We start from the raw sequence: 25,603 nt of genomic DNA, 5'->3' as shown, positions 1-25,603 counted from the left end.
AAGAAAGGATCAAAAACGAACCTTTCTGAAAGGAGAAGAGCTTTTATTTCTCTGTGAACTTTTCTAGATCTAGCCTCTGGCAGGAATGCCTGTGGAACATGGAGTGCGGAAGATAAAGAAATAAATGACTGTCATTCACGTGTTCATTCATTCAGGAAGTGTCTGTGCAGCAGCTACTGCGTGCTAGGCATCAGGCTGGGAGCCAGGGAAACCTCAGGGAGAAATTAGAACCTGGTTCCTGCCCCTTCAAAGCCAGTGGGACCTGCTACAGAATCTCTGATCAGTAGTCGTCAAAACTGCCAAGGTCATGAAAATCGAGGAAAGATGGAGAAACTATGACAGACCAGAGATTAAGGGGGTGCTACAACTAAATGCAGTGTGGGATCCTGGACGGGAGTCTGGACCAGAAAATGGACATGAGTGGAAAAACTGGTGTGTGTGTGCTCAGTCGTGTCCGACTCTTTGTGACCCCATGGACTGTAGCTCGCCAGGCTCCTCTGTCCATGGGATTCTCCAGGCAAGAATATTGGAGTGGGTTGCCACTTCCTTCTCCAGGGGATCTTCCTGACCCAGGGATCAAACCTGGGTTTCCTGCATCATAGGCAGATTCTTTGTTGTCCGAGCCACCAGGGTACCCCTGGAAAAACTGGAGGCATCTGAGTAAAGTCTGGAGTTTAATGAGTGATGCACCTGAACTGGTTTCTTAGTTGTGACAAATGTCCATGAATATGTAACAGGTTAGCAACAAGGGAAATTGGGTGAGGGGTGTATGTAAGCCCTCTCTTTACAACTTTTTTGTAAATCTAAAATCCTTCCAATATAAAAAGTTTATTTTTAAAAAGTCAGCAGAAAGGACTTCCCTGGTGATCCAGTGGTTAAGACTCCACTCTTCCAATGCAGAGGGCAAGGGTTTGATCTCTGGTCGGGGAACTAAGAGCCCACATGCCTCACAGCATGAGTGCGTGCTAAATCGCTTCAGTTGTGTCCGATTCTGCGACCCCATGAACTGTAGCCTGCCAGGCTCCTCTGTCCAAGGAATTCTCCAGGCAAAAACACTGGAGTGGGTTGCCATTCCCTCCTCCAGGGGATCTTCCCAACCCAGGGTTCGAACCCATATCTCTTACATCTCCTGCACTGGCAGGTGGGTTCTTTACCACTTGTGCCACCTGAGAAGCCTGAATAAAATAAAATAATATATAAAAAGTTAAACAGTCAGCAGGGGACCTAAGACAGTTCTAGAACAGTGCTGTTTCAATTTGTTGTTTTTCAATCACTCACTCGGGCAGGTCCGACTCTTTGTGACCCCATGGACTGCAGCACGCCAGGCTTCCCTGTTGATCACCAACTCCCGGAGCTTGCTCAAACTCATGTCCATTAGGTCAATGATGCCATCCAACCATCTCATCCTCTGTCGCCCCCTTCTCTTCCTGCCCTCAGTCTTGCCCAGCATCAGGGTCTTTTCCACGAATTGATATAAAAACTCCCACTGACTGGACATTCACAATGTACCACACACTGTGACTAACTCTTGACATGTACTAATTCATCATTTTGACAAGAATTTTGAGAAGCCTGGCCATTATGATCCCAACTTTTAGATGAGGAAGCAGAGGGGCGAAGAAAGGCACAGAGGGGTTAAGCTACTTGCCCAAGGTCACACAGGAAGGAGTGGATCAGAATTGGGGCTGAAGCAGCCTGTACTGATGAACTCTATAGCCGCCTGTTCATGCACAGGTATTTAGTGAGCAGCTAAGGTATCTTAGAGGCTGGTAAGAGAAACAGAACTCTTTTAGGGCTTTCAGGGATCTTAATTCAAGCAATTGGTTTAGTTTTATTTGTTTACTTTTTGGCTGCTTGGCATGCAGGATCTTAGTTCTGTGACTAGGGATTGAACCTGTGTCCCCTGCATTGAAAGCTTGGAGTCTTAACCGCTAGCCCACCAGGGATGTCTCTTTCCATCCCATCTCTGCTGAGAGGATGCAAATATGTATCTCCAGCCAAACCCTCTCTCTTCCTCACCCCAACTACCTAACTTGGCATTTCCACGTGGAGGTGGTCAGAGTCCTGTAGACTCTGTCTTTATTTTTTATTTTTATTTTTTGGCTTTGCCGAGCAGCATGCAGGATCTTGGTTCCCAGACCAGGGATCAAACCTGTGCCCCCTCTAGTGGAAGCTCAGAATCTCAACCACTGGGCCACCAGGGAAGTCACAGGCTGTGACTTGTGTAAAACCCAAGAATCTGCCCATTTTCTGTCTCCATTCCACATGCCCTGGGGCAAGCCCTCACACCAGAATGACTTTGGAGTAAGCAGCATGTTCAAAGGCCTGGGGTGATAAAGAGCTCAGGAGGCGCTTGGGGATCTGAAAGAAAGATGGTAAGGCTCAGGAGACTCAAGTGAAAGTCTGTTTCCTCCCAGAGGGGTCTTCTCAAATGGGGTGTTCTTAAGGGTTGGAGACAGAGAAGAACTTGTCCTCTATCGATGCAAGCTGGTATGAGGACTGGAGTGGCCCTTGTATGGTAGCCTGGATGCAGAGCTCTGCCCATAAACCCTACTCTTGGGGCTATCCATGGGGATTCGAGGTGATTCCAACAGTCTGGGCCACACTCCAAGGGAATGGACTGTGTTTGTAAATTTTTGCACAAGGCAAGCCCTCTCCACACCTTCCCCGGACCCCAAGGAGGGCAGTCAGTCAAACTCAGAGACCTGTGTCTCTTCTCATCCCAAGAAAGTCTGTTCCATTCATTTTTGGCCCCCATTGGCACTGTAATGGCAGAGCCTAGGATCCAGGAATATGTGTGTGGACTGGGGCCCAAGGGGCACTGGGGGGTCTTCTGCCATGGCTTGGGTGGCTTCAAGAGGGGGAGAGGTTGTGTGTGCCAGCCTGAGTAGCCTCTCAGGGTGAGATGGGTAATCTGCATTGGAAGGATATGAAAGAATAAATGAATCAGGGGCTTCCCTGGTGGCTCAGTGGTAAAGAATCCACCTGCCAGTATGGGAGATGCAAGTTCGATCCCTGATCTGGGAAGATCCTACATGCCTCGGAGCAAGTAAGTTCTGTGTGCCACGACTGAGCCTGTGCTCTAGATCCTAGGAGCCACAGCCACTGAAGCCTGCATGCCCTAGAGCCCGTGCTCTGCAAGAAGAGGAGCCGCCACAATGAGGAGCCTGCACACCTCAGACAGAGAGCAGCCCGCACACCTCAGATAGAGAGCAGCCTGCACACCTCAGACAGAGAGCAGCCTGCACACCTCAGATAGAGAGCAGCCTGCACACCTCAGATAGAGAGTAGCCCCTGCTTGCTGCAACTATAGAAAAGCCCACACAGCAATGAAGACCCAGCACAGCCAAAAATAAATAAATAAGATTATATTTACAAAAAAGAATAAATGAATTGGGAATTCCTGCTGGTCCAGTGGTTGAAACTTGGCACTTTCACTGTTGAGGGCCAGGATTCCATCCCTGGTGGGGGAACTAAGATCCTGAAAGCTAAGTGGTACGGCAAAAAAAAAAAAAAAAAAAGTGAATGAATGAATGGATTTATAGCCGCCCCCTCCCCACATGCCATCCCAGCCCTTCCCTTGGCTGCAGGCTCTCACCAGCCAGGCCCCAGCTGCTCAGACTGAGGGAGATCCTGGTTCTCCATCTCAGCACGGGTGAGCTGATGTCTTCTTTAAAGCCTGTCAAGCTTATCACTCAGGGGGGATTTGCCCAATACCGCTAGGTTTGACAGGGGCAGCCTGCTATTATCTCAAGCCCTCCAGAGGGACTCAGGACCCGTTACGGCTGAGACGAGGCAGACAAGCATGTCCCTGATCATTCATCATGGCCCTGAGCCATCCCCAGAGTCAGAGGGGAGCCGCGGCCGCCTCCGTGACTGCCTCAGCCGATCTACCGTTTGATCTCAGCCAGTCCCTCCCTGGAAGAGATGGAAACCCATTTGGTGGCGGAGGGGAAATGCATGGTGGGTCTGTGAGGACGTTTGCTCTCTGACTCACCAGCCCATCAGCGTCTAGTTACTCAGTATTGATCATGGCAGGGCCGGGGGATTCAGCAGTGACCAAAGCAGACAGAGCTCCCTATCTCCATGATATTTTCTGTCTGAGAACAGAGGTAGGCTTTGAGCCAGTGGTCACACCCAGGAGGTCCCAATGGCCATTTTTTTAATTGTTATTATTATTTTATTTTGAAAGGATATGATTTTATTTATTTATTTTTTTGCTGTGCTGGGTCTTCATTGCTGCTTGGGTAAGCTCTAGTTGCAGCTTCTCACTGCAGTGACTTCTCTTGTTGCGGAGCATAAGGGCTCGAAGGCTTCAGTAGTAGCAGCTCCTTGACTCTAGAGCACAGGCTCAGTAGTTGTGGCGCAGGAGTTTAGTTGCTCCGTGGCATGTGGGATAAGATCCCTAATCAGGGATGGAATCTGTGTTTCCCGCATTGGCAGGTGGATTCTTTGCCACTGAGCCACCAGGGAAGCCCTTAATTCCTTTGTTTTTCTTCCCCCGCCCCCATATTTATTTGTTTGGCCTCATTGAGTCTTAGTTGCCCTGTGGTATGTGGGATCTTAGTTCCCTAACCAGGGATCAAAACCAAGTTCCCCACATTGCAAGATGGATTCTTAACCTCTGGACCATGAGGGAAGTCCCCCCAGTGGCCATTGTGATCAGGGCTTGAAGGAGGACAGGGGAGCTGCAGTGTGGTGATGAGGACCGTGGAGACAAATGGTCGTGTTAGAATCTCAACTCATCAAAGGTGAATAATGACAGTCCTGTCTAAGTGCCGTGGTGAGAACTCCATCAGTTAAAGCATGCAGAGTGCTTAGAACAGTGCTTGACATACACTAAGAAGAAATAGAAGTATTAGGGGAAAAAAAAGGCACAGGATGCCTGAGAGTTGGCTAGGATGGGGAAGGGACAGTGGAGGCTGCTTTTGGAAGAGACATTTATGCCTGAGCCCTAATGGGGAAGGGTTAGCCTAGCCATGAGATAGGGCAAGGTTAAAAATCGTTTTTTTCTTTTTCAATTTCTTGGCCATGCTGCATGTCATGTGGGTTCTAAGTTCCCTGACCAGTGGTCCAACCCATACCTCCTGCAGTGAAAGCTCAGAGTCCTAACCACTGGAGTGCCAGGGATCTCCCCGGCAAGAGTTCTTTTTAAAAAAAAAATTAAATTTATTTTTTAATTGAAGGGTAATTGCCTTGCAGAATTGTGTTGGTTTCTGCCAAATATCAACATGAATCAGCCATAGGGTATGATTCCCTCCCTCTTGAAACTCCCTCCCACCTCCCTCCCCATCCCACCCCTCTAGGTTGTTACAGACCTCCGGTTTGAAGCAGATTGTATGGAAAGAGTAACATGGAAACTTACATTACCATATATAACATGATAGCCAGTAGGAATTTGCTGTATGACTCGGGCAAGGCATACAGAGGGTCCAGCCAGTGGACGGGTTGTGGGGAAAAAGCGTGATGTGTTCCAGGAAGAGTAAGATGACTGGCAAGGGTCCCCAACCTCGGAGATCTAATGCCTGATGATCTGAGATGGAGCTGATGTAATGATAGAAATAAAGTGCATAGTAAGTGAAGTGCATTTGAATCATCCTGAAACCATCCTTCCCACCCTGCCTGGTCCATGGAAAAACTGTCTTCCACGAAACCAAAAAGGTTGGGGACCACTGGCCAGAAGATGGGCCACAGAGAACAGGGTCGTGTGAGCCTTGTTGATTGCCTGTTACTCTGAAGCAGGACTCCTTTGCACCAAATTATGTCAAGGAGATGGTCTGGATCCAGAAGCCAGCCAAGTCACATGGCAAGTAAGATGGAGCAGCATCTCTGTCCCTCTTTGGCAGGACTTGATGCTCTCTTTCTTTATCTCTCTGCCATCCGGCTGTCTGTGAGTCTTCCTCATCTTGCATTCTCAGTCCCAAATCGAATGGACTTTCAGTGACTCTTTTTTTATTTTTTTGGCTGCACTGGGTCTTTGTTGCTGTAAGAGGGCTTCCTCTAGTTGCGGTGAGCAGGGGCTACTCTCTAGTTGAGATGCTCAGGCTTCCATTGTGGTAGCTTCTCTTACTGTGGCACACGGGCTCTAGGCGCTCCAGCTTCAGTAGTGGCAACATTCAGGCTCAGTAGTTGTGGTGCACGGGCTTAGTTGCTCCTAGTCACGTGGGATCTTCCTGCACCAGGGATTGAACCAGTGTTCCCTGCATCGGCAGGTAGATTCCTATCCACTGTACCACCAGAGAAGTCCCCCTGCTTTTTTTTTAGATTTTTAAAAAGTGGGCCATTTTGAAAAAGTCTTTATTGAATTTGTTACAATATTGCTTCTGTTTTATGTTTGTTTGTTTGTTTGTTGTTTGGGCCGAGTGACATGTAGGATCTTAGCTCAACGACCAGGAATAGAACCTGCACCCCCTGCTTTGGAAGGCAAAGTCTTAATCACTGGACCACCATGGAAGTCCCAGCACCAATTCTTCCCAATCATCTCAGTTTCATACCTGCATCAAACTCAAACGATTTTGACTTTAGGAAGTCACCAAATTGGCATTAGAGTGTCACAAGGATTATAATAATAGCAAAAGCAAACCCTTCTGTAGCATTACTGTCAATACATGCTGATGACTCTTCTCCTTGCTCACACATGTAGTCTTACTCATTCAAGCTTCCTGGCAACTCTGTGAGGTAGGTACAGGTATCATGTCCATTTTACAGATGAGAATATGGAGACTTATAGAGGTGATCCCACTCACACCACAGGGGAGGGGCCAAGCCAGTACATAAACCCGGCAGTCTGACTCTCGGACCATCTGACCTTTCCACCATCTGAGTAGGGAGAAGGAACGTCCAGAGAAAACGACTCATTTCTACCGTAAGGATGTTGTCTGGAAAGATCCTGGTGACATCACATGGGCTCCTTTTTTGGGGAGGACTGTGGGAGAGAGCCTTGCCTGTTCTTGGTACTAAAAATAGTTAAGTTTTCTCCTGAGCATCTGGCATGCTTTTGTTTCAGGACATTGGGAGCCGCATAAATGACCAGCTTTCCCTTTTTTGAGTTGGCTGCTAAGGAGCTGGGAGCCAAATTTATGGCCCGACCATATGCTGGTTGTTCAGGTTTTTAAGGGCTGGGTTTTTCTTAGCTTTCCTTTGAGCTCTAGCGTCTCTACTTTTTCTCTTTCTTCCCTTTCTCCCTTGCAAAGACAAAACTTTAAGGGACTGAAAAAAAAATCTTCACGAGAACAGTCCGTGTTTATTGTAGAGAACTTTTGCTTCAAGATACATTTAAAGATGGCAATAAAAATCCCTGCTTGTTCTCAATTTTAATGGGTGCATAGTGTTTCCCCCGGGCTTCCCTGGTGGCTCATGTGGTAAAAGAATCTTCCTGCAATGCAGGAGACCCAGGTTTGATCCCTGAGTTGGAAAGATCCCTGGAGAAGGCAATGGCTACCCACTCTAGCATTCTTGCCTGAAAAATTTCATAGACAGAGGAGCCTGGTGGGCTATAGTTCATGGGGTCGCAAAGAGTCGGACACAACTGAGCAGCTAACACACACACACACAGTATTCCTCCCTGTAGAGTTTTTAGTTTATTTCATTTACTTTTGGTGCACTGGGTCTTCGTTGCTGCATATGGGCCTCCTCTAGCTGTGGCGAGTGGGGGCTACCCTCTAGCTGCAGCGCTCGGGCTTCTCATTATGGTGGCATCTCTCGTTGCAGAACACAGGCTCTAGGCATGAGGGCTTCGGTAACTGCAGCACATGGACTTAGTTGCCCCACAGCATGTGGAATCTTCCCAGACCAGGGATCGAGCCAGTGTCCCCTGCATTGGCAGTGGGATTCTTAACCACTGGATCACCAGGGAAGTTCCGCTGTAGAGTTTTTAAATCAGCCTCCCTATTGGCAAAAGGCCGGAGAGGAGAAAAAATTCCACTTGTCCAATTTTAGACAGCATTTTAATGAGCATTCTTATAGCCATCGAGTGAGTGCTCGTCCACACCATTTCCCTGGGCTACATTCTTAGAGTGGGATTGACTGGGTTAAATACAAAATGCAGAAGCCTGAAGGCTTTGGCTCTGGATTGACAGCCTGCCCTCCAGAAATATCTAATTCCTGCTCTCCTCTTTAATTGGAGCTCTCGTGCATTATTTTACATATCCTTGTAAACCACTTGCGGTCCTCTCCGGAACAAGGCGGGGAACAAATAAATATATGAGCCCCAAGACACTTCTGCTTCCTGATTAAATTATACAGCCTCCACGCAATAATATCTTTGACTCATTAAGAGGCAGCCGCTTGCTCTGTTCCTGTTGGCTGAACCCCTGATAGCCAGCACTTAATGGTTGGCGGCCCCTCCCCCCAGGATTCTGTGGCAATCTCTCTGCTCCCAAAAGAACCAGGAATTGTTTTCTGAACCAAGACGTAGGTGATGGAGCTGTAGGCTGAGCTGATGATCCTGGACCCGACAGCTAGAAAAACTTTCCCTGCGTGTCTCGTCCTTACTCAGTCCTGGACTGGTTACCAAGACTGCTGTTTAATTGGGGTAGTAGCTTGGGTGAAAGCATTTGAAAAATTCTGGGCAGAAAAGACAATTTGAGGAAGAGCTAGTTGAATGCCTGGCTTATGCTCTTAGAGCCCATTAGCAAGAATATTAAGCTTGGAACCAATCGCTCAACCGACAGAGTGGCTGGCTTCCTCCAGTACGTTTGCTACGTTAGAGGTGAGATGGGCTACCAGACCAGAAGTGTCTGTACCAGGAGGGCTCTCACACCTGCTGATACAAACATTTCTGTTAGTGATGTGCTCAGTCGTGTCTGACTCTTTGCAGCCCCATGGACTGTAGCCTGCCAGGTGCCCCTGTCCATGGAATTTTGCAGGCAAGAATACTGGAGTGGGTTGCCACTACCTACTCCAGAGGATCTTCCTGACCCAGGGATTGAACCCTCGTCTCTTAAGTCTCCTGCACTGGTAGGTGGGTTCTTTATCACTAGTGCCTCCTGGGAAGCCCCTTCTGTTAGTTATAGGTGTTCTCTATTCCTAGGACTATGACCTCCAAGAATTTGTAGCTTTGGTTCCAACCCCAACCCAGTCTGGGGAACTGGTATTTAGACACTCAGACGCTGAGCCTTCCAGGATGTTTTAGCAATTTCCCGGGACCTGGACTTGACTGTGTTTTTGAACTGGAACCCCACGGGTGAAACTCAGAATCTCTGCCATGCAGAGATTTGGCAGCCAAACCCCAGGCATTTAATTGAGCTGCTGCAGAGAATACCCCAGCAAGGTACGTCCAACGCAGACAATTACTTTAGGCAAGCCATGAAGGCCTTCTCTCCGTGCCACTTAAATCTTGCTTCTCTTTTACAATTCAATATTTCATATGTTGAGAGAAGACGGCTTGTTTGCTTCAAAGGACATGCTACAGAATGTAAGAAAGGGATGTTAATTATGTTGAACCAGGCTGCTTTGTCTCTGCATAAACGAAAATCTTCAGGGGATTCCGTCCAAATTGCTTGGGAACCAGGGCCAGGGGAGCACAGATGGAGGTGTTTGAACTCACATTCATGATTCTGTTTTTGTTTGTTAAGAACTATATTTGCCATGAAAAAAGGTGAAACTAGTTCTGTGTTCTCAGATCCAAGGGGAAGGCATTCCTGGGTCACTCTTTTCTTTAAAAAATTTTTATTTTATATTGGAGTATAGTTGATTTACAATGTTGTGTAACTTTCAGGTGTACAGCAAAGTGATTCACTTATACAGATTCATATGTGTGCTGCGTGCTTAGTCACTCAGTCGTGTCCAACTCCTTGGGACTCCATGGACTGTAGCTCGCCAGGCTCCTCTGTCCATCGAATTTCCCAGGCAAGAATACTGGAGTGGGGTGCCATATCCTACTCCAGGGGGTCTTCCCGATCCAGGGATCAAATCCCTGTCTCTTGTGTCTCCTGCATTGGCAGGCAGATTCTTTACCATTAGCGCCACCTGGGAAGCCCCACGTATACATATAATCTATTCTTTTTCAGATTCTTCTCCGATATAGGTTATTGCAGAATACTGAGTAGAGTTCCCTGTGCTATATAGTAGGTCCTTGTTGATTATCTATTTTGTATATGGTAGTGTGTATAGTCCCCACTCCAGTACTCTTGCCTGGAAAATCCCATGGACGGAGGAGCCTGGTAGGCTACAGTCCATGAGGTTGCTAAGAGTCAGACACGACTGAAGGACTTCACTTTCACTTTTCACTTTCATGCATTGGAGAAGGAAATGGAAACCCACTCCAGTGTTCTTGCCTGGAGAATCCCAGGGACGGGGGAGCCTGATGGGCTGCCGTCTATGGGGTCGCACAGAGTCCGACATGACTGAAGCGACTTAGCAGCAGCAGCAGCAGTGTGTATAGTAGTGTGTGTGTGTTAATCCCAGCCTCCTAATTTATCTCTGCCCTGGGGTTACTCTTCTAACCTTGAGCCATCCTCCTTTTTAAAAAAAAATTTTTTTGTTTTGTTTTTTTTTGATTGTTGTTTTATTTATTCACTTACTGCCCATGCAGCATGTGGGATCCTAGTACCCCAACCAGGGATTGAACCCACACACCCTGCACAGGAAGCCCAGAGTCTTAACCCCTCTGGACCACCAGGGAAGTCCCATGGGGCATCCTTCTTGTTTTAGACCAGGTGGGCTTCCCTGGTGGCTCAGATGGTAAAGAATCTGCCTGCAATGCAGGAGTACTGGGTCCAGTCCCTGGACTGGGAAGATCCCCTGGAGGAGGGCATGGCAACCCACTCAGTATTCTTGCTTGGAGAATCCCATGGCGGGCTACAGTCTGTGGGGTTGCAAAGAGTTGGACATGACTGAAGCAAATTAGCATGCACACATGAGTAAGGAGGGGACAGTGCCCAGGCTCTCATGAGTGCAGAGCCCAGCGTTTGTCCAGGGGGCCACAATTAGGGATGTCTTTGGCCCCACAGCCATCCGGGATGAGCCCCTTTTTGTCACCATGATTTCAAATTTATCCACATTAAACTTAGTAAATCCTTACTTCTTGGAGATGTGGATCTTCTGGCGGCCAGGGAACTTGAACTTGGCCCTGCAGAGGGCTTCAGTCACACCTTGTTCTGCAGCTCGGTTCGGGTGGACATTATGACGTGGCCAGTGTGGACCCTGGCTACTGTGCCCTGGGGCTTTCCAAAGGCACTGTGCACACCTGTCTGGAGCCTAGATTGCAGACAGCATGCCGGTTGTGAATGTACACTGGAAAGGACTGTCTCCAAGATCCCTTAGGGCAACCTGTACAGACAACAGGCCATCTACACGACCGAGGGGGCTGCTGTTTGCAGCCATTGCATGCTGGGCCCCCATGGGGAAAAGAGCGCAGTCGGCTTAATTGACTGCAAACCACCTGGACCCTTTCTGCTTGAAAGGGAGGCTGGGAAGGTAAGTGACTTCATTCCTTCATGGGGGAGACATGGACTCTCACAGAGGTGGTGGTTGTTGTTCAGTCGCTCACTCATGTCCAACTCTTTGCGACCCCATGGACTGCAGCATGCCTGGCTTCCCTGTCCTTCACCATCTCCCAGAGTTTGCTCAAACACATGTCCGTTGAGTCAGTGATGCCATCCAACCATCTCATCCTCTGTCACCCCCTTCTCCTCCTGCCCTCAGTCTTTCATCAGTGTCTTTTCCAATGAGCCGGCTCTTCACATCAGGTGGCCAAAGTATTGGAGCTTCAGCTTCAGCATCAGTCCTTCCAGTGAATATTCAGGGTTGATTTCCTTTAGGATTGACTGTCCAATGGACCCTTCAAGATTCTTCTCACAGCACCTTGTACAGTGGGGGTTCCCTCAATCTCCAAAATGTGTATTTTAAGGTGCAAGGAATGACTAATTACAATAGTTTCAGTTGGCATTTTATGAATGGTTTGTTTTTCTTATAAATTAGTGGAGGAGTCAAGCTCATCTGTACAATGATACCACTTGCTCACATTCCAATTAGCTTAAAAAAAAAAGACTTTATTGAGTGGGAGAGAAAATAGGTGGGCTAATAGCTGGAATCTCTAGGATTGCTCATAATTCATAGTCTGGCTTTTATCTCTGCTACAGCTCATGGAAACAGTCTCTGCTGTGTGATAAGCAGCCGCTGTGCAAATAGTCCATGGTAGTGGGGCTTTGTTTGTCTGTAAAACACTTGGGGTTTTATTAGACTTCCCTTCCTGTCTGTAGGGATGCATTATGAATAGGATTGGAATCTTCTAGTTTCTTCCCATCTCTTCAGTTTCCACCCATCTGCCCTGGTCTCCCACCCTTGACACTCCCAGTCTGTTCCGCGCCCCAGCAGCCAGGGGGCGCCTGTGAACACCTGAGTCTGGTCCTGTCTATCCTGTGATCAGAACCCACCATGGCTCCCACTTCCCTCAGACCAAAAATCAGTGTCCTCCCCATGGCACATAAGCACTGCACAGGCTGTCCTGTTCCATCCCTGTCCTCATCTGTCCCCTTCCCACTTTTCTCCTTGTTCCCTCTGTTTTAGCTATAGCCTTCTCCACGTTTCCCAAACACACCAGGCATGTTCCTGCCTCAGAACCTTTGCACTTGCTGTTCTCTTGGCTTGGACCATCTTTCCCTTGATATCACCAAGGCTTCTCCCTCACTTCCTTCATGTCTTTATTCAAATGACACCTTCTCATGAAGACCTTCTTAGGGCCCCTAAAATTGCAAGCTTCCTAGGTGACTCAGTGGTAAAGAATCCTCCTGCCAAAGTGGGAGACAGGGGGTTCAATCCCTGGATAGGGAAGATCCCCTGGAGAAGGAAATGGCAAGCCACTCTATCCAGTATTCTTGCCTGGAAAATTCCATGGACAGAGGAGCCTGGTGGGCTACAGTCCATGGCGTTGCAAGAGTCACACATGACTTAGCAACTAAGCAACAAGAACATTGTCATTAAAATAAAAAAGATTGGGACTTGTGACTGGCTGGAAGTATGTTCTGGGGAAGCTCAAGGCGGCATGATGTATGCTCCATCCAGTGAGGATTTGATGCTTTTTGAGCAGTGTTTCTCCAGTTCCTCCATATATTGATCAGAATTGGAGGGTGGGCTGTGCTGTGTGGTGCAGCATGTGGCATCTTAGTTCCCAACCAGAGTTCGAACCTGAGGCCCTTGCAATGGAAGCACAAAATCTTAACCACTAGACCACCAGGGATGTCCCATTGGTCAGAATTTGTGTGCCCAATGTCCCTTCCTCTCTCCCCTTCTACTGGCTCTTTCATTCCTCCAGTTCAGCTTAAATGCCCGTCCCTGGTATACCTCCTCTGAGACTCTCAGCCTAGGGACACCCCTTGTTATGCTGTGCACTTTATTTGTAGCATCCACTGCAGCATATTGTTCTAGAGGGCTTCTGGGGTGGCTCAGATGGTACAGAATTCACCCGCTATTCAGGAGTCCAAGGTTTGATCCCTGGGTTGGGAAGATCCCCTGGAGGAGGGTGTGGCAACCCACTGCTGTTTTCTTGACTGGGAAATCCCATGGACAAAAGAGCCTGGCAGGCTATAATCCATGGGGTGACAAAGAGCAAATACGACTGAAGCCATTTAGCATGCATGCACATAGTTCTGGAAGCATCAGTGGGATTCCATACTTGAAGTCTGCCTCCTCCACATCCGTGGGGAGCAATAGATACACTTTCTTCATTTCTCCTCTCTTCCTAGTCCCTCTCACAGACCCATGCCTGGCATACAGTAGGCACTCACTAGATATTTTCTAGTAAGTTTGGGAAATTATGGCTGAGTTCCCGGATGCACATGAGCATTTCAAAGGCTCTGATAAGTCCTGCATTAAAAAAAAAACAAAACTCATTTCACTCAGCATTACACAAACATATTTGACCACAGAGCACCCCTTTTCCTCGCATGCCTGATAAGATTGCCAGGGTTCCAAGAAGCCAGGTTTGGGAAACAGCCATAATTGATAATTGAATTATCTAAGTGGCATCATCTAACTTGAAATTTAGTGTAGGAGTCTGAAAATGATGCCTTCCAGGCAAAGACTTGAAGGTCTTGGTGAGGACTGTATCACCCTTTGGCCATTACCTTGCTCGGGCTTTTAGGGAGCAGGAGTTGCGGAAGCCGGAATGGCATAGGTGGAGGGTTTTGGTTTTTTTTTTTGGTATTTATTTGGCTGCATCGGGTCTTGGTTGCTTTCCATTTTGATATACAGACTGTAGTTGTGGCACATAGGCTTAGTTGCTCTGCAGCATGTGGGATCTTAGTTCCCCAACCAGGGATTGAACCTGAAGTCCCTGCGTTGCAAAGGTGGATTCTTAACCACGGGACCATCAGGGAAGTCCCCTGGTCTATGCTCTAATGGTGGTTATGGAGGCAGTGGTGTGTACGTGTGCAAATACGTGTGAGAGAATGAACTCTCATTTTGTGGAAGGGCTTGTATCCCACAGTTCCTTGCTGTGTTCCTTCACCCCTTGTACCTCAATCTTGTCACCTGTAAAATGGGGCTTTCCCTGAGGAAGGATTTAGATCACACACCCCTGGCATGCAGAGCACATGGTCTGGGACATCCCAAGCATCCAGGGAAGGGCATCTGTCATCTCCCTGGGATCCCCTTTTTCTGCCAGGGGGTGAGGGGGTGAATCCCTCTCGGGGTTCCCGCTCTCTGACCCTGACCTCCTCGCAGACCCTCTTCCAAAGCCCAGAGGAAGGCTGGCAGCTGTACACCTCAGCCCAGGCCCCCGACGGAAAATGCATCTGCACGGCTGTGATCCCTGCGCAAAGCACCTGCTCCCGAGATGGCCGGAGCCGGGAGCTGCGGCAGCTGATGGAGAAGGTAAGCACCGTCCAGGTTCCCCTGTGAAAATCTCTCACTTCCCCACCCTCTCCTCTGCTTCCCACCAGGTCAGCCGGGACTGGATCTAAGCCATGATTATGCAAAGCTGGTGGATAACCTGGCTGCCCTCCGGGTGGGTGTTTTAGTCAAAATCTCTCTGCTGCTTCTTTGGAGAAGAAGCTGAGCACTGTGTGGGCACAGGGAAGGTGAACTCCAATGGCAAGCATCTGCATCTCTGGTGTGTGAGCTCCAACCGCACTATGTATTCAGCCTCAGGACTCAGCTGCTAAGAAGGGTCTCGCCCTCCATCCCAAGATACGTGAAGATTCCTTCCCCTTCTGATTGTGACTGATAGAAACTGGTCCCCATTCAATCCAAGCACTTCCCAGGTGGCTCAGTGGTAAAGAATCCACTTGCCAATGTAGGAGACGCAAGTTCGATCTTTGGTTTGGGGAGATTCCCTGGAGAAGGGAATGGCAACCCACTCTAGTGTGCTTGCCTGGAGAATGCCAGGGACAGAGGAGCCTGGCGGGCTACAGTCCATGGGGTCAGAAAGAGTCAGACACGACTTAGTAATTAAACAACAGCAATTCAATCCAAGGATATTTGGGTGCCCTTTACAGGCTGATTGCTGTTCTTTGCCACTACCCAGATGAACTGCTTATGAGTCAGTTCTGAAGTCAGTGTTGAAAGGGACTAGCCACCTCCCACCATCCTCCTGTAGAGGAGGAAGCTGAGGACAGAGACCCTTGTTGGCACCAAAGTCTTGTCTGCCTGCGACACCAGAACAGTCCAAGATGACCATGTGGTGTCCCCTGATTGTTTTTTTTTTCCTTTCTTTTTTATTTTTTAAGTTATGAAAGTATGATAAAGCATTTACAGGAGACTTGGAAAATACAGAAGTTACATATAGTTCTACTATATATTACAATTTTTTTAAGCAGATAAATTTTTTAGTTGGAGTTTTAATATCAAAGTCTCAAAAATAAATAGAATGCATAGACAAAAAGTAGAAGGATATAGTAGACCTGAAAAGCACTGTGAATCAATTTAGCATGATTAAGATTTATACAGGGATTTCCTGGTGGGTCAGAAGGTAAAGAATCTCCTGCAATGCAGGAGACCCAGGTTTGATCCTTGGATCAGGAAGATCCCCTGAAGAAGGCAATATCCAGTATTCTTGCCTGGAGAATCCCATACACTTAGGAGCCTGGTGAGCTACTGGCTATGGGGTCACAGAAGAGTCAGACACAACTGAATGATTTTCACACATACACACACACAAGATTCATACAATTTTCACACAACAGCAAAATACAAATTGTATTCAAGTTCCCGTAGACTGTAAACCAGAAGACACTAAACACATCCAGGGGGTGTCCCCTGATTATTGACAATGACTCTTAAAACGTTTTGTGACGTCCAGGATGGCTATCAGGCTGTTTGTTGGCTTTCTCAGAACTTCCAAGTGTCACATGGACAATGGTTCAGGAATGTCTTGGTATTTCAACAAGCATCTAGCGTTGTCTCTGAGTTCACCTTGACTGGGAGGAGCTCACCTTAGCCAGGTGGAGGTGGGACCTAGGGAGCCCTCGGGCTGATTCAGAGAGGTCAGGGCAAGGGAGGTTTCATTCCATCATTTACTCGTATTTACTGAGCATCTAGTATTTATTGAGAATTCAGCTGTGGACAAACCAAACACCGGGTCTGCCTCTGAGGACCCCACCTGAAGGAGGCAGATGAATAAGAATGTTCCAGGTAGTATTCACAACTGGAAAAAAATAACCCCATAAGGGAGAGAGGGTGAGTGGCCCCTTGAGGGAGGGTGATTGGGGAAGGCCACTCTGAGGAGGTGATGCTGGAGCTGAGACATGAAGGGTGAAGAGGAGCCAGCTGTGGGAAGACGAGAGGAACAGCGCTCCAGATAGAGGGATCAGCAAGTGCAAAGGCCCAGCAGTCGTGGACAGATGTAAGAGTTGGACTATAAAGAAAGCTGAGTGCCGAAGAATTGATGCTTTTGAACTGTGGTGTTGGAGAAGACTCTTGAGAGTCTCTTGGACTGCAAGGAGATCAAAACACTCAATCGTAAAGGAAATCAGTCCTGAATATTCATTGGAAGAAATGATGCTGAAGCTGAAGCTCTAATACTTTGGCCACCTGATGCAAAGAGCCAACTCACAGGAAAAGACCTTGATGCTGGAAAAGATTGAAGGCAGGAGGAGAAGGGGGTGACAGAGGATGAGATGATTGGATGGCATGACCGACTCAATGGACATGAGTTTGAGCAAACTCTGGAGATGTCGGAGGATAGAGGAGCCTGGGGTGCTACAGTTCATGGGGTCGCAAAGACTCAGACACGACTTAGCAACTGAACAACAGCAAAGGCCCTGAGAAGGGAAGGAGCTTTGAGCCTATGAGAGTGAAGTTGGGCTGGTCGTTGGAGTAGATGAACATGGAGAGGAGGCAGGCCAAGGGGCAGAACCAGCTTGCAGGGTCTGCAGGAGAAGGTGACTCAATCTTCCTTTTGAAAAACTCCCTCTCCAGACTCTCCCGAGGGTCCAGAGGTTAAGACTCTGCGCTCCCACTGTAGGGGGCATGCATTTGCCCCCTGGCTGGGGAACTAAGATCCCACTTGCTTCTCAGTATGGACAAAAGAAAAGAAAAAAGAAAAATTCCCTCTGGCTGCTGTGTGGAAACTTGACTGCTATGAATGAGGGTGGAGGCGAGGAGAGCAGGGAGGCAGGGAGAGGTGGAAGGTGGTGGTGGCCAGACCAGATGGATAGATTGGGCGTGCTTTGGGAGGTTGCTGGTAAGGTCGGGAGGAGAAGGTTGGTTGGGTGTTTAGCCTCTGGCCCCACCAGGTCTTGTCTGCGGCATCCCCGGGGATGGGGACAGGAGTTGGGCTCGCCCTAACCCTCCCGCTTCCTAGGTTCAGAATGTCTCCCAGTCCATGGAGGTTCTTGAGTTGCGGACGTACCGGGACCTCCAGTATGTGCGCAGCATGGAGACCCTCATGCGGAGCCTGGATGCGCGGCTCCGGGCAGCCGACGGGTCCCTCTCGGCCAAGAGCTTCCAGGTGTGTCCTTCAGGGTTCAGGTCAGAGGTCAAAGGAAGAACTGGGATTGGTGCCCATTACTTCCCGGAAGGACAGAGGGTTGACTGGGATCTGCGGTCCTAATTGGGCTGAATGTCAAGAGTCAGGTGTGCATCAAAGATAAGGGGTGGGATTGCTGGCACCAACTATGTGGACATGAGCAAACTCCAGGAGATAGTGAAGGACAGGGAAGCCTGGCATGCTGCAGTCCATGGGGTTGCAGAGAGTAGGACATGACTGAGCAACTGAACAACAGCAATTGGGGTTGGGTGGGAGGGAGGCTCAAGAGGGAGGGGATATGTGTATACATTTGACTGATTCACTTTGTTGTACAGCAGACACCAACACTACATGGTAAAGTGATTATACTCCCATAAAAATAATACCCCCCCCAAATGAGTGAAGTTGTGGGTTGAAGGTTGGAGCCAGGTCTGGGTCACTGGTTAGGGGTCGGGATCAGCACAGGTTCCCTCTTGGGGGCAGGAGCTGAAGGACAGGATGACAGAGCTGTTGCCGCTGAGCTCGGTCCTGGAGCAGTACAAGGCGGACACACGGACCATCGTGCGCCTGCGAGAGGAGGTGAGGAATCTGTCCGGCAGCCTTGCCACCATCCAGGAAGAGATGGGCGCCTACGGCTACGAGGACCTGCAGCAGCGGGTGATGGCCCTGGAGGCCCGGCTCCATGCCTGCGCCCAAAAGCTGGGTATGCCTTCATGTTTGACCTTGACCCCTGACCTCCACCTCCAACCCCAATACCCTCTGCGTGTTCAGAGCACAGTTTTGACCTCTAACTTCCAAACGTTGATCCTTGACTTTCCTACCCAAGGCCAAAAATAGACCCCCAAGACGGGAAATGGCCCTGACCCTACCCCTCCTCACCCCCAAGCTAACTCCACCTTGGGACCAGATCTCTGGATCTTCCCTCACCCCTGGTCCCAGCGCTTCAGTTTGATCACACCCCCTCAGCCTTGCCCTGTGTCCCTCGGACTCTTCCCATCCTCCACCCTCAATCCCCCTGTTGCTGCCTCCCAGGCTGTGGGAAGCTGACGGGGGTCAGTAACCCCATCACCATTCGGGCCATGGGGTCCCGCTTTGGCTCCTGGATGACGGACACGATGGCCCCCAGCGCGGACAGCCGGGTGAGTGTGCTCACGCCGGGGGTCAGAACTCGGGGGCAGGGAGACATAGCCCGTGGTGCTCCATAGGTGCCCAGTGACTCCACATCAATGATTATCTTGTCCTAGGGTCTCCAGGGCCCTTGACCTGCCCCTGACTGTCTGTCTAGTGACCACCAAGTGACCAAGAACTTTCCAACTCTGTGAATCTGCAAGTCAGCTGATGTCCAGTGACTGTATAGAGACTAATGGTTTCTAGTACCACTGACCAGCTCCCAGTGAGCACTGATCTCAGAATAACCACCAGTGACCAGTGCCTTCCCAAGGACTAGGATCTATGAGCACCACTTGATGACCTTTGAACTTCCAGTGACCCCCATGGTCACAATTGCCTGTCACCTCTGGCCCACAGGAACCATCCATTAACTGCTCAGTGACTATCCTAGTGACAGATATTGGTCACTGGGCAGCCACCATCATAGATCGTTCAATTAGTTATGTCTGATTCTTTTGCAGTCCCATGGACTGTGGCCCACCAGGCTCCTCTTTCCATGAGATTTTCCAGGCAAGAATACTGGAGTAGGTTGTCATTTTGTTCTCCAGGGGATCTTCCCCACCCAAGGATCGAATCCGTGTTTCCTGCATTGGCATTCTTTACCACTAAGCCATCTGGGAAGTCCATAATAGCCACTTCTCCACTGTGATCATTGACCTCCTGAGGCATCATGGTGATTTAACCAAGGGGTTAAGAGCCTGGGTTTGAGGGGAATTCCCTGGCTGCCCAGTGGTTAGGACTTGGTGATTTCACTGCCGGGGCCCAATTTTGACCCCTGGTCAGGGAACTAAGATCCAGCAAGCCACACAGCGTGGCTGAAACCAAAAAACCACCACCACCACCACCAGCAAAACGAACAAAAAGAGCTTAGGTTTGGGAATCAGACTTGGATTTGTATCGCACTTCCACCAGTTCTTAGCTAGGGAATCTCGGGCAGGTTCCTTAATGTCGCTGAGCCTGAGTTCCCTTATCTTCAAAATGGTTATAATAATGTCAGCCTTACAGTTTTTAAGATATTTAACCCAATAACCAGCACTAGTAAGAGCACTCGTAATTGCTAATTACCATGGGACAGTGAGTGATGTTGACGGAGAGGATGATGGTGACATGGCAGTCACCTATCGTTACTGGGATTACCCAAAGCAGTGGGTTCAGGTGACCTCTTGCCACCCCAGGACAGTCTCATGACTGCTAACCGTCCCATATCCAGTGACCAGTCAATTCCTAGGCCCGGCGAGTCTCCAGGGACTGCAGTTTCCCCTGATTCTTGGGGATCAAGCCCTGTCCTCCGAGTGTCTGAGACCAATGGCACTGGCCCAGTGACCCCAGTCACCGGGATGTTGCCTGGTCACGAAGGGTCACCAGACGTCCTGTGACTGAGTAATGACCACTAAGTGACTGTTGACCCCTATGACTATGTGATTGATGTGTGACTGTTGGGACCCCTGGTCAGCAGTGGCCCAGCAGTGACCAACAGCTCTCTCGCAGGTCTGGTACATGGATGGCTATTACAAGGGCCGGCGCGTCCTGGAGTTCCGCACTCTGGGAGACTTCATCAAGGGTCAGAACTTTATCCAGCACCTGCTGCCCCAGCCGTGGGCCGGCACCGGCCACGTGGTGTACAACGGCTCCCTGTTCTACAACAAGTACCAGAGCAACGTGGTGGTCAAGTACCACTTCCGCTCTCGCTCCGTGCTGGTGCAGCGGAGCCTCCCCGGGGCCGGCTACAACAACACCTTCCCCTACTCCTGGGGTGGCTTCTCGGACATGGACTTCATGGTGGACGAGAGCGGGCTCTGGGCCGTGTACACCACCAACCAGAATGCGGGCAATATCGTGGTCAGCCGGCTGGACCCGCACACCCTGGAGGTCGTGCGCTCGTGGGACACCGGCTACCCCAAGCGCAGTGCCGGCGAGGCCTTCATGATCTGCGGCGTGCTCTATGTGACCAACTCCCACCTGGCCGGGGCCAAGGTCTACTTCGCCTACTTCACCAACACGTCCAGCTATGAGTACACGGACGTGCCCTTCCACAACCAGTATTCCCACATCTCCATGCTGGATTACAACCCCCGGGAGCGGGCCCTCTACACCTGGAACAACGGCCACCAGGTGCTCTACAACGTCACCCTCTTCCATGTCATCAGCACCGCCGGGGACCCCTAGGGGCTGCCGTCGCCTGCGCTGCCACATGAGGGCCACGGGGGCCCTTTCCACTCCGCTGTGTCCCTCCAAGTTTATGTCTCTGTCCTGCCCTCTCTTTCCCTCCCTCTCTTCCTCCCAGTACTGTTTTTTCTCTCTCCACCTTTGCGCCCAGCTTTCATTCTGTGCCTCTGTATTTCTATTGGTGCGTTTTCTCTGTATTGTCTCTTCTTTATGATCTGATTTTGATACATCTTTTTTTTTCCTGATGCCTCTCTTTCATTTGATCTGACTCTCCAGGTCTCTTTCTCTCTCTCTGCTTATCTGTCTCTCTCTCTCTTCCCTCCTTCCCTTCCCTTTTTGCATCCCACCCAGACCCTCTTCTCCTCTCCCCACATCCCTTCCTCCCAACCCAAGGAGTTGAGTGCATGGATCTGTTTCTTTTTTTCTTTTTTTAATTTACACTTTTTCTTTCCGGGTTGCCGGAATAAACGGGATCTTTGACATTTGATGCTTTAATTGCTCTGTGTGTCTAGAAGAGGCAGAGGAGGCGAGGTGGAGGGTGAGCCTGGAGGCCCATCCCAGCTGGGTTCCCTTGTCTGAGGACACGAGCTTTGTGAATAGGGGCAGGTAAGCACAAGTCCGGGGCTTCCTAGGTGATGCTAGTGGTAAAGAACCTGCCTGCCAAGGCAGGGGACTTAAGAGATGGCAAGTTTGATCCCTGGGTCTGGAAGATCACCTGGAGGAGGGCATGGCAACTCACTCCAATAGTCTTGCCTAGAGAATCCCATGGACAGAGGAGCCTGGCGGGTGCTACAGTGCACAGAGTCGCAAAGAGTTGGACATGACTGAAGGGACTTGGCATGCGTGCACGCACAAGCCCAGCCTGAGGGTGGGGGTGAAGGGGGGTTGGGGGTAGAGGGTGGGGTGGGAGGGATGAGGGCAGGGATCATGGTAGGGTGAGCCCTTTGGGAAGCCAGGCGAGGAGACCCAATCCAAAGCTGTTTCAGTTGATCCAAACACCAGGATCCAAACAACCGCAAATTCTATCATGACACTGAAGACTGGTCTCAAGTGAATATTGTCAGTGTTTTTTTAAGACATTTTTTGATGTGGACCATTTTTAAAGTCTTTATTGAATTTGTTACAAGTGTTGCTTCTCTGTTTTTGGGTTTTGGCCAGGAGGTATGTGAGATCTTAGCTGCCCGACCCGACCAGGGATCAAACCTGCCCTCCTGAACTGGAAGGTAAAGTCTTAATCACTGGATTGCCAGGGAAACCCCATTGCCAGTTTTTTTTTTTTTTCTTTCACTCACTGATCACACTGGTGCATCACTGGTGACCATCTGGCAACTTTTAACATTTTTTTTTTTTAACAGTTTGGCTGCTTTTAAGAATATAGGTATGATGGGACTTCCCTGGTGGTCCAGTGGTTAAAACTCCACTCTTTCCACTGCAGGGGCTGTGGGTTCGATCCCTGGTCATCTGGTCGGGGAACTAGGATCTCTCATGCCTCGTGGTGTGGCCAAAAGAGAGTATCAAACCAGATAATCCTAAAGGAAATCAACCCTGAATATTCATTGGAAGGACTGTTGCTGAAGCAGAAGCTCCGAAGACCGACTCATTGGAAAAGAACCTGGTGCTGGGAAGGATTGAAGGCAAAAGGAGAAAGGGGCGGAGCAGGGGATGATATGGTTAGGTGGTATCACTGACTCGATGGACATGAGTTTGAGCAAACTCCAGGAGATAGTGGAGGACAGGGCAGCCTGGCATGCTGCAGTCCACAGGGCTGCAGAGTCAGACATGACTGAGTGACTGAACACCAACACCACCGAGAGAGAGTGGGACACAGCAGAATTTTCCCTTTTTCTTGTTTTGGCTTTGTAATTTCAAAGCCATTTTGTGTAACTTGCACCAGTTCTGAGTGCGCTAGTAACAAAAAGGTAGCAACAGTCTGAAAGTGCGGGGGTGGGGGGGGGTCTTCCACTGGACACACCCACACCTGATGCCCTGGCTTGGGCAGGGATAGTCCTCAACGGGGACTGACGTGGAGATCGGGGCTCCTGGAGGGAAAGAAATGGGCAAAGCGAGCAAGTCTCAGAGACAGGAAGGGTGTGTTGAACAAGTCGGGAAGAAATTGAAGAAGTCAGCAGAGTCGAGGTCCTCAGAAGCCTTGTTAATGTGACTGAGGTGGGGTGGAAGGGGGTCACAGAATGGGAAGGACACAATGAAGGCTTTATTTTAGCCAGATCCTTGGTGGCCTGGGCGACAGACAGCAAGGTGAGGGGGAAGGACAGTCACCTCTGGAGCTGTGGCCAGGAACAAAGATTGTGCATCCCGTACTCCCACCTTTGCCCCAACGCATGGCCCCCACCCCACTGAAATCTCTAGCAGAAACATCATGCAAACAGCCCCACCCACCCAGGCTCCCCTTCCCTCCAACCCCACAGCCCCCTGCTGAGGCCACAGAGGTGGCCAAACCTGCTCCTGTGGGAGGAACCCTCCCTCCCTGTCTCCCCATCTCTAATTAATGGCCTCTTGATTAAATCATCTCTGCTCTGTGCTGGCATCTCCCGGAACGCGGACACTGGGGCTGTATTGCCAGTGAAACCAATGAATAATAAATGTGACTGCCTGATGCATGCATTTAAAACCAATTTTTAAAGAAATCGTCAAGAAAAGCAATTAATTTCCATTTAAATTAGCAAGTTTGACATGAAAAGAATCAATTCCTGGATAAGCACTTTGCTCTGTACCTGCTTAAAACACACACACACACATACACACACACACCAAAAACACTCACCTTAGAACATCTGTACCCCATCCCTCCCATCATATTGGGCATCGATGCCCACAGGTCCCTGGCATTAGAATGGTGCCTTCTCTCATACACACAACACAGGGGCAGGCCCCGCCTTCCAATACTTTTGCATTGGTGGCTTTTGTTCCAACAACCCTGAATATTCATTGGAGGGACTGATGCTGAAGCTGAAGCTCCAGTACTTTGGCCATCTGATGTGAAGAGCCAGCTCACTGGAAAAGACCCTGATGCTGGGAAAGATGGAGAGCAAGAGGAAAAGGGGGCAACAGAGGATGAGATGGGTGGACATGAGTTTGAGCAAACTCCAGGAGACAGTGGAGGACAGAGAAGCCTGGTGTGCTGTGGTCCATGGGGTCGCCAAGAGTTGGACACAACTGAGCGACTGAACAACAAAATATGGGCAGGAGAAATAACCCCCCATCCCTTGACCCTGGCCTGGGTCACATGTCATCCGCCTGTGTCCAAGGTTGCCTGCTGATCCCAACTTCCCCTATGATGGATGTGACTGGCTTCACGGGGGAAGCTCTGCAGACCAGCCAGTGGCAGTACCCACGTCACCATGAACTGAAGTGACCACACTGCCCCTAAGGTAGTTTGAGCAGGGAGGTGCCAGACCAGTGGCGTAGACTATATTCTCATCATCCTGAAGGCTTGGGATCCAGGGCCTGGATTCTGGGCAGGAGCGGGTGGGTGGGAGTGTGGAGCAGGTGACTGAAGCCACAGCTTCTGAATTATGGATGCTGAGAGGGCTCCAGGGCATGTTTATCTAAGAGCAACTTTATGTGTTTGGGATTTGGCTGCTGCTAGACAAAGGAAGAGGGAGGTCCATGGAGGCAGGTGGGGACCGCCAGGACAGACACACACCTAAGGACAACAGGGGGCACATGTTCCATCCCTGGTCAGGAAACTAAGACCCCATAAGCCAGGTGGCAAGGCAAAAAAAAAAAAAAAATTCCCTACCAGCCCCTACCCAGGAAAATGCACCCCTACCCTCTCCCTTCCCCAACAGTATCTTAGATGCCTGGGAGCTCAGGGAGACTTTCCTTGGGCGTTTGGTGTTAAGAAAGGGGCACAGGCCCACTTCTCAGGTGGTACTTTGGAGGAGGACCCTGCAAACCTTTCTGCCCCCAAGTACTCATTTCCAATCCTTCCCAGAGGCTCCACTGGACCAGGAGCGGGGGGCGATGTCTCCCCCAGCCCCAGAGAACGACAGTGGGGCCTCTGCCTGCTTCGTGGCCCCCACAGACGGTGGTAGAAGGGTCTGTCTGGAGGGGCAGCCAAGCAGCCAGAGCTGAGAGGAGGCTCATTAAACCTTCCTAATGACAAGTGTGCTAGCAGGCAGAAAGCAATTGCTCCAGAAACTGGCCAGATGGGAGTCGGCCCAGGTGACTATTTATGAGCAACTCAGGCCTGTGGTAAGAGACTCAGCCCTGGGGGTAGGGGGTGCTCTTCCTCGGCGTCAGGCCAGGCAGGGCTTATTTTATTGGATTCCCAATCCCTGCTAGCCCATCACTCCCAAGATCCAGGCTGGTCCCCATTAAGGGTGTGTGTGGGGTGCA

General features: G+C 49.8%; 2 protein-coding genes and 1 non-coding gene across 4 annotated transcripts in view; 2 read left to right on the top strand and 1 right to left on the bottom strand.

The window, feature by feature from the left end:
• Window positions 1-21,729, top strand: part of OLFM2 (olfactomedin 2) — a 78,101-nt gene extending 56,372 nt beyond the window's left edge. For both annotated transcript variants that reach the window (XM_061422060.1, XM_061422059.1), the window contains exons 2-6: window positions 14,665-14,814; window positions 17,744-17,890; window positions 18,392-18,611; window positions 18,941-19,047; window positions 20,567-21,729. In XM_061422060.1, coding sequence (XP_061278044.1) covers window positions 14,665-14,814; window positions 17,744-17,890; window positions 18,392-18,611; window positions 18,941-19,047; window positions 20,567-21,244 — 1,302 coding nt within the window. In that variant the 3' untranslated portion in view covers window positions 21,245-21,729. The remainder of the gene's footprint in view (window positions 1-14,664; window positions 14,815-17,743; window positions 17,891-18,391; window positions 18,612-18,940; window positions 19,048-20,566) is intronic.
• Window positions 11,244-11,378, bottom strand: LOC133252208 (small nucleolar RNA SNORA70). The gene has a single exon (XR_009737831.1). It is a non-coding gene; the product is annotated as a small nucleolar RNA SNORA70 (small nucleolar RNA).
• Window positions 11,394-25,603, top strand: part of FBXL12 (F-box and leucine rich repeat protein 12) — a 48,523-nt gene continuing 34,313 nt past the window's right edge. The window contains exon 1 of the mRNA XM_061422062.1: window positions 11,394-12,879. The gene's annotated coding sequence lies outside the window, so the exon portion shown is untranslated. The remainder of the gene's footprint in view (window positions 12,880-25,603) is intronic.

The sequence above is a fragment of the Bos javanicus genome, chromosome 7 (genome assembly GCF_032452875.1).
Source record: "Bos javanicus breed banteng chromosome 7, ARS-OSU_banteng_1.0, whole genome shotgun sequence".
Lineage (NCBI taxonomy): Eukaryota > Metazoa > Chordata > Mammalia > Artiodactyla > Bovidae > Bos > Bos javanicus.
The sequence above is the reverse complement of the archived record's forward strand: the minus strand, read 5'-3'. Positions and strand labels throughout refer to the sequence as shown.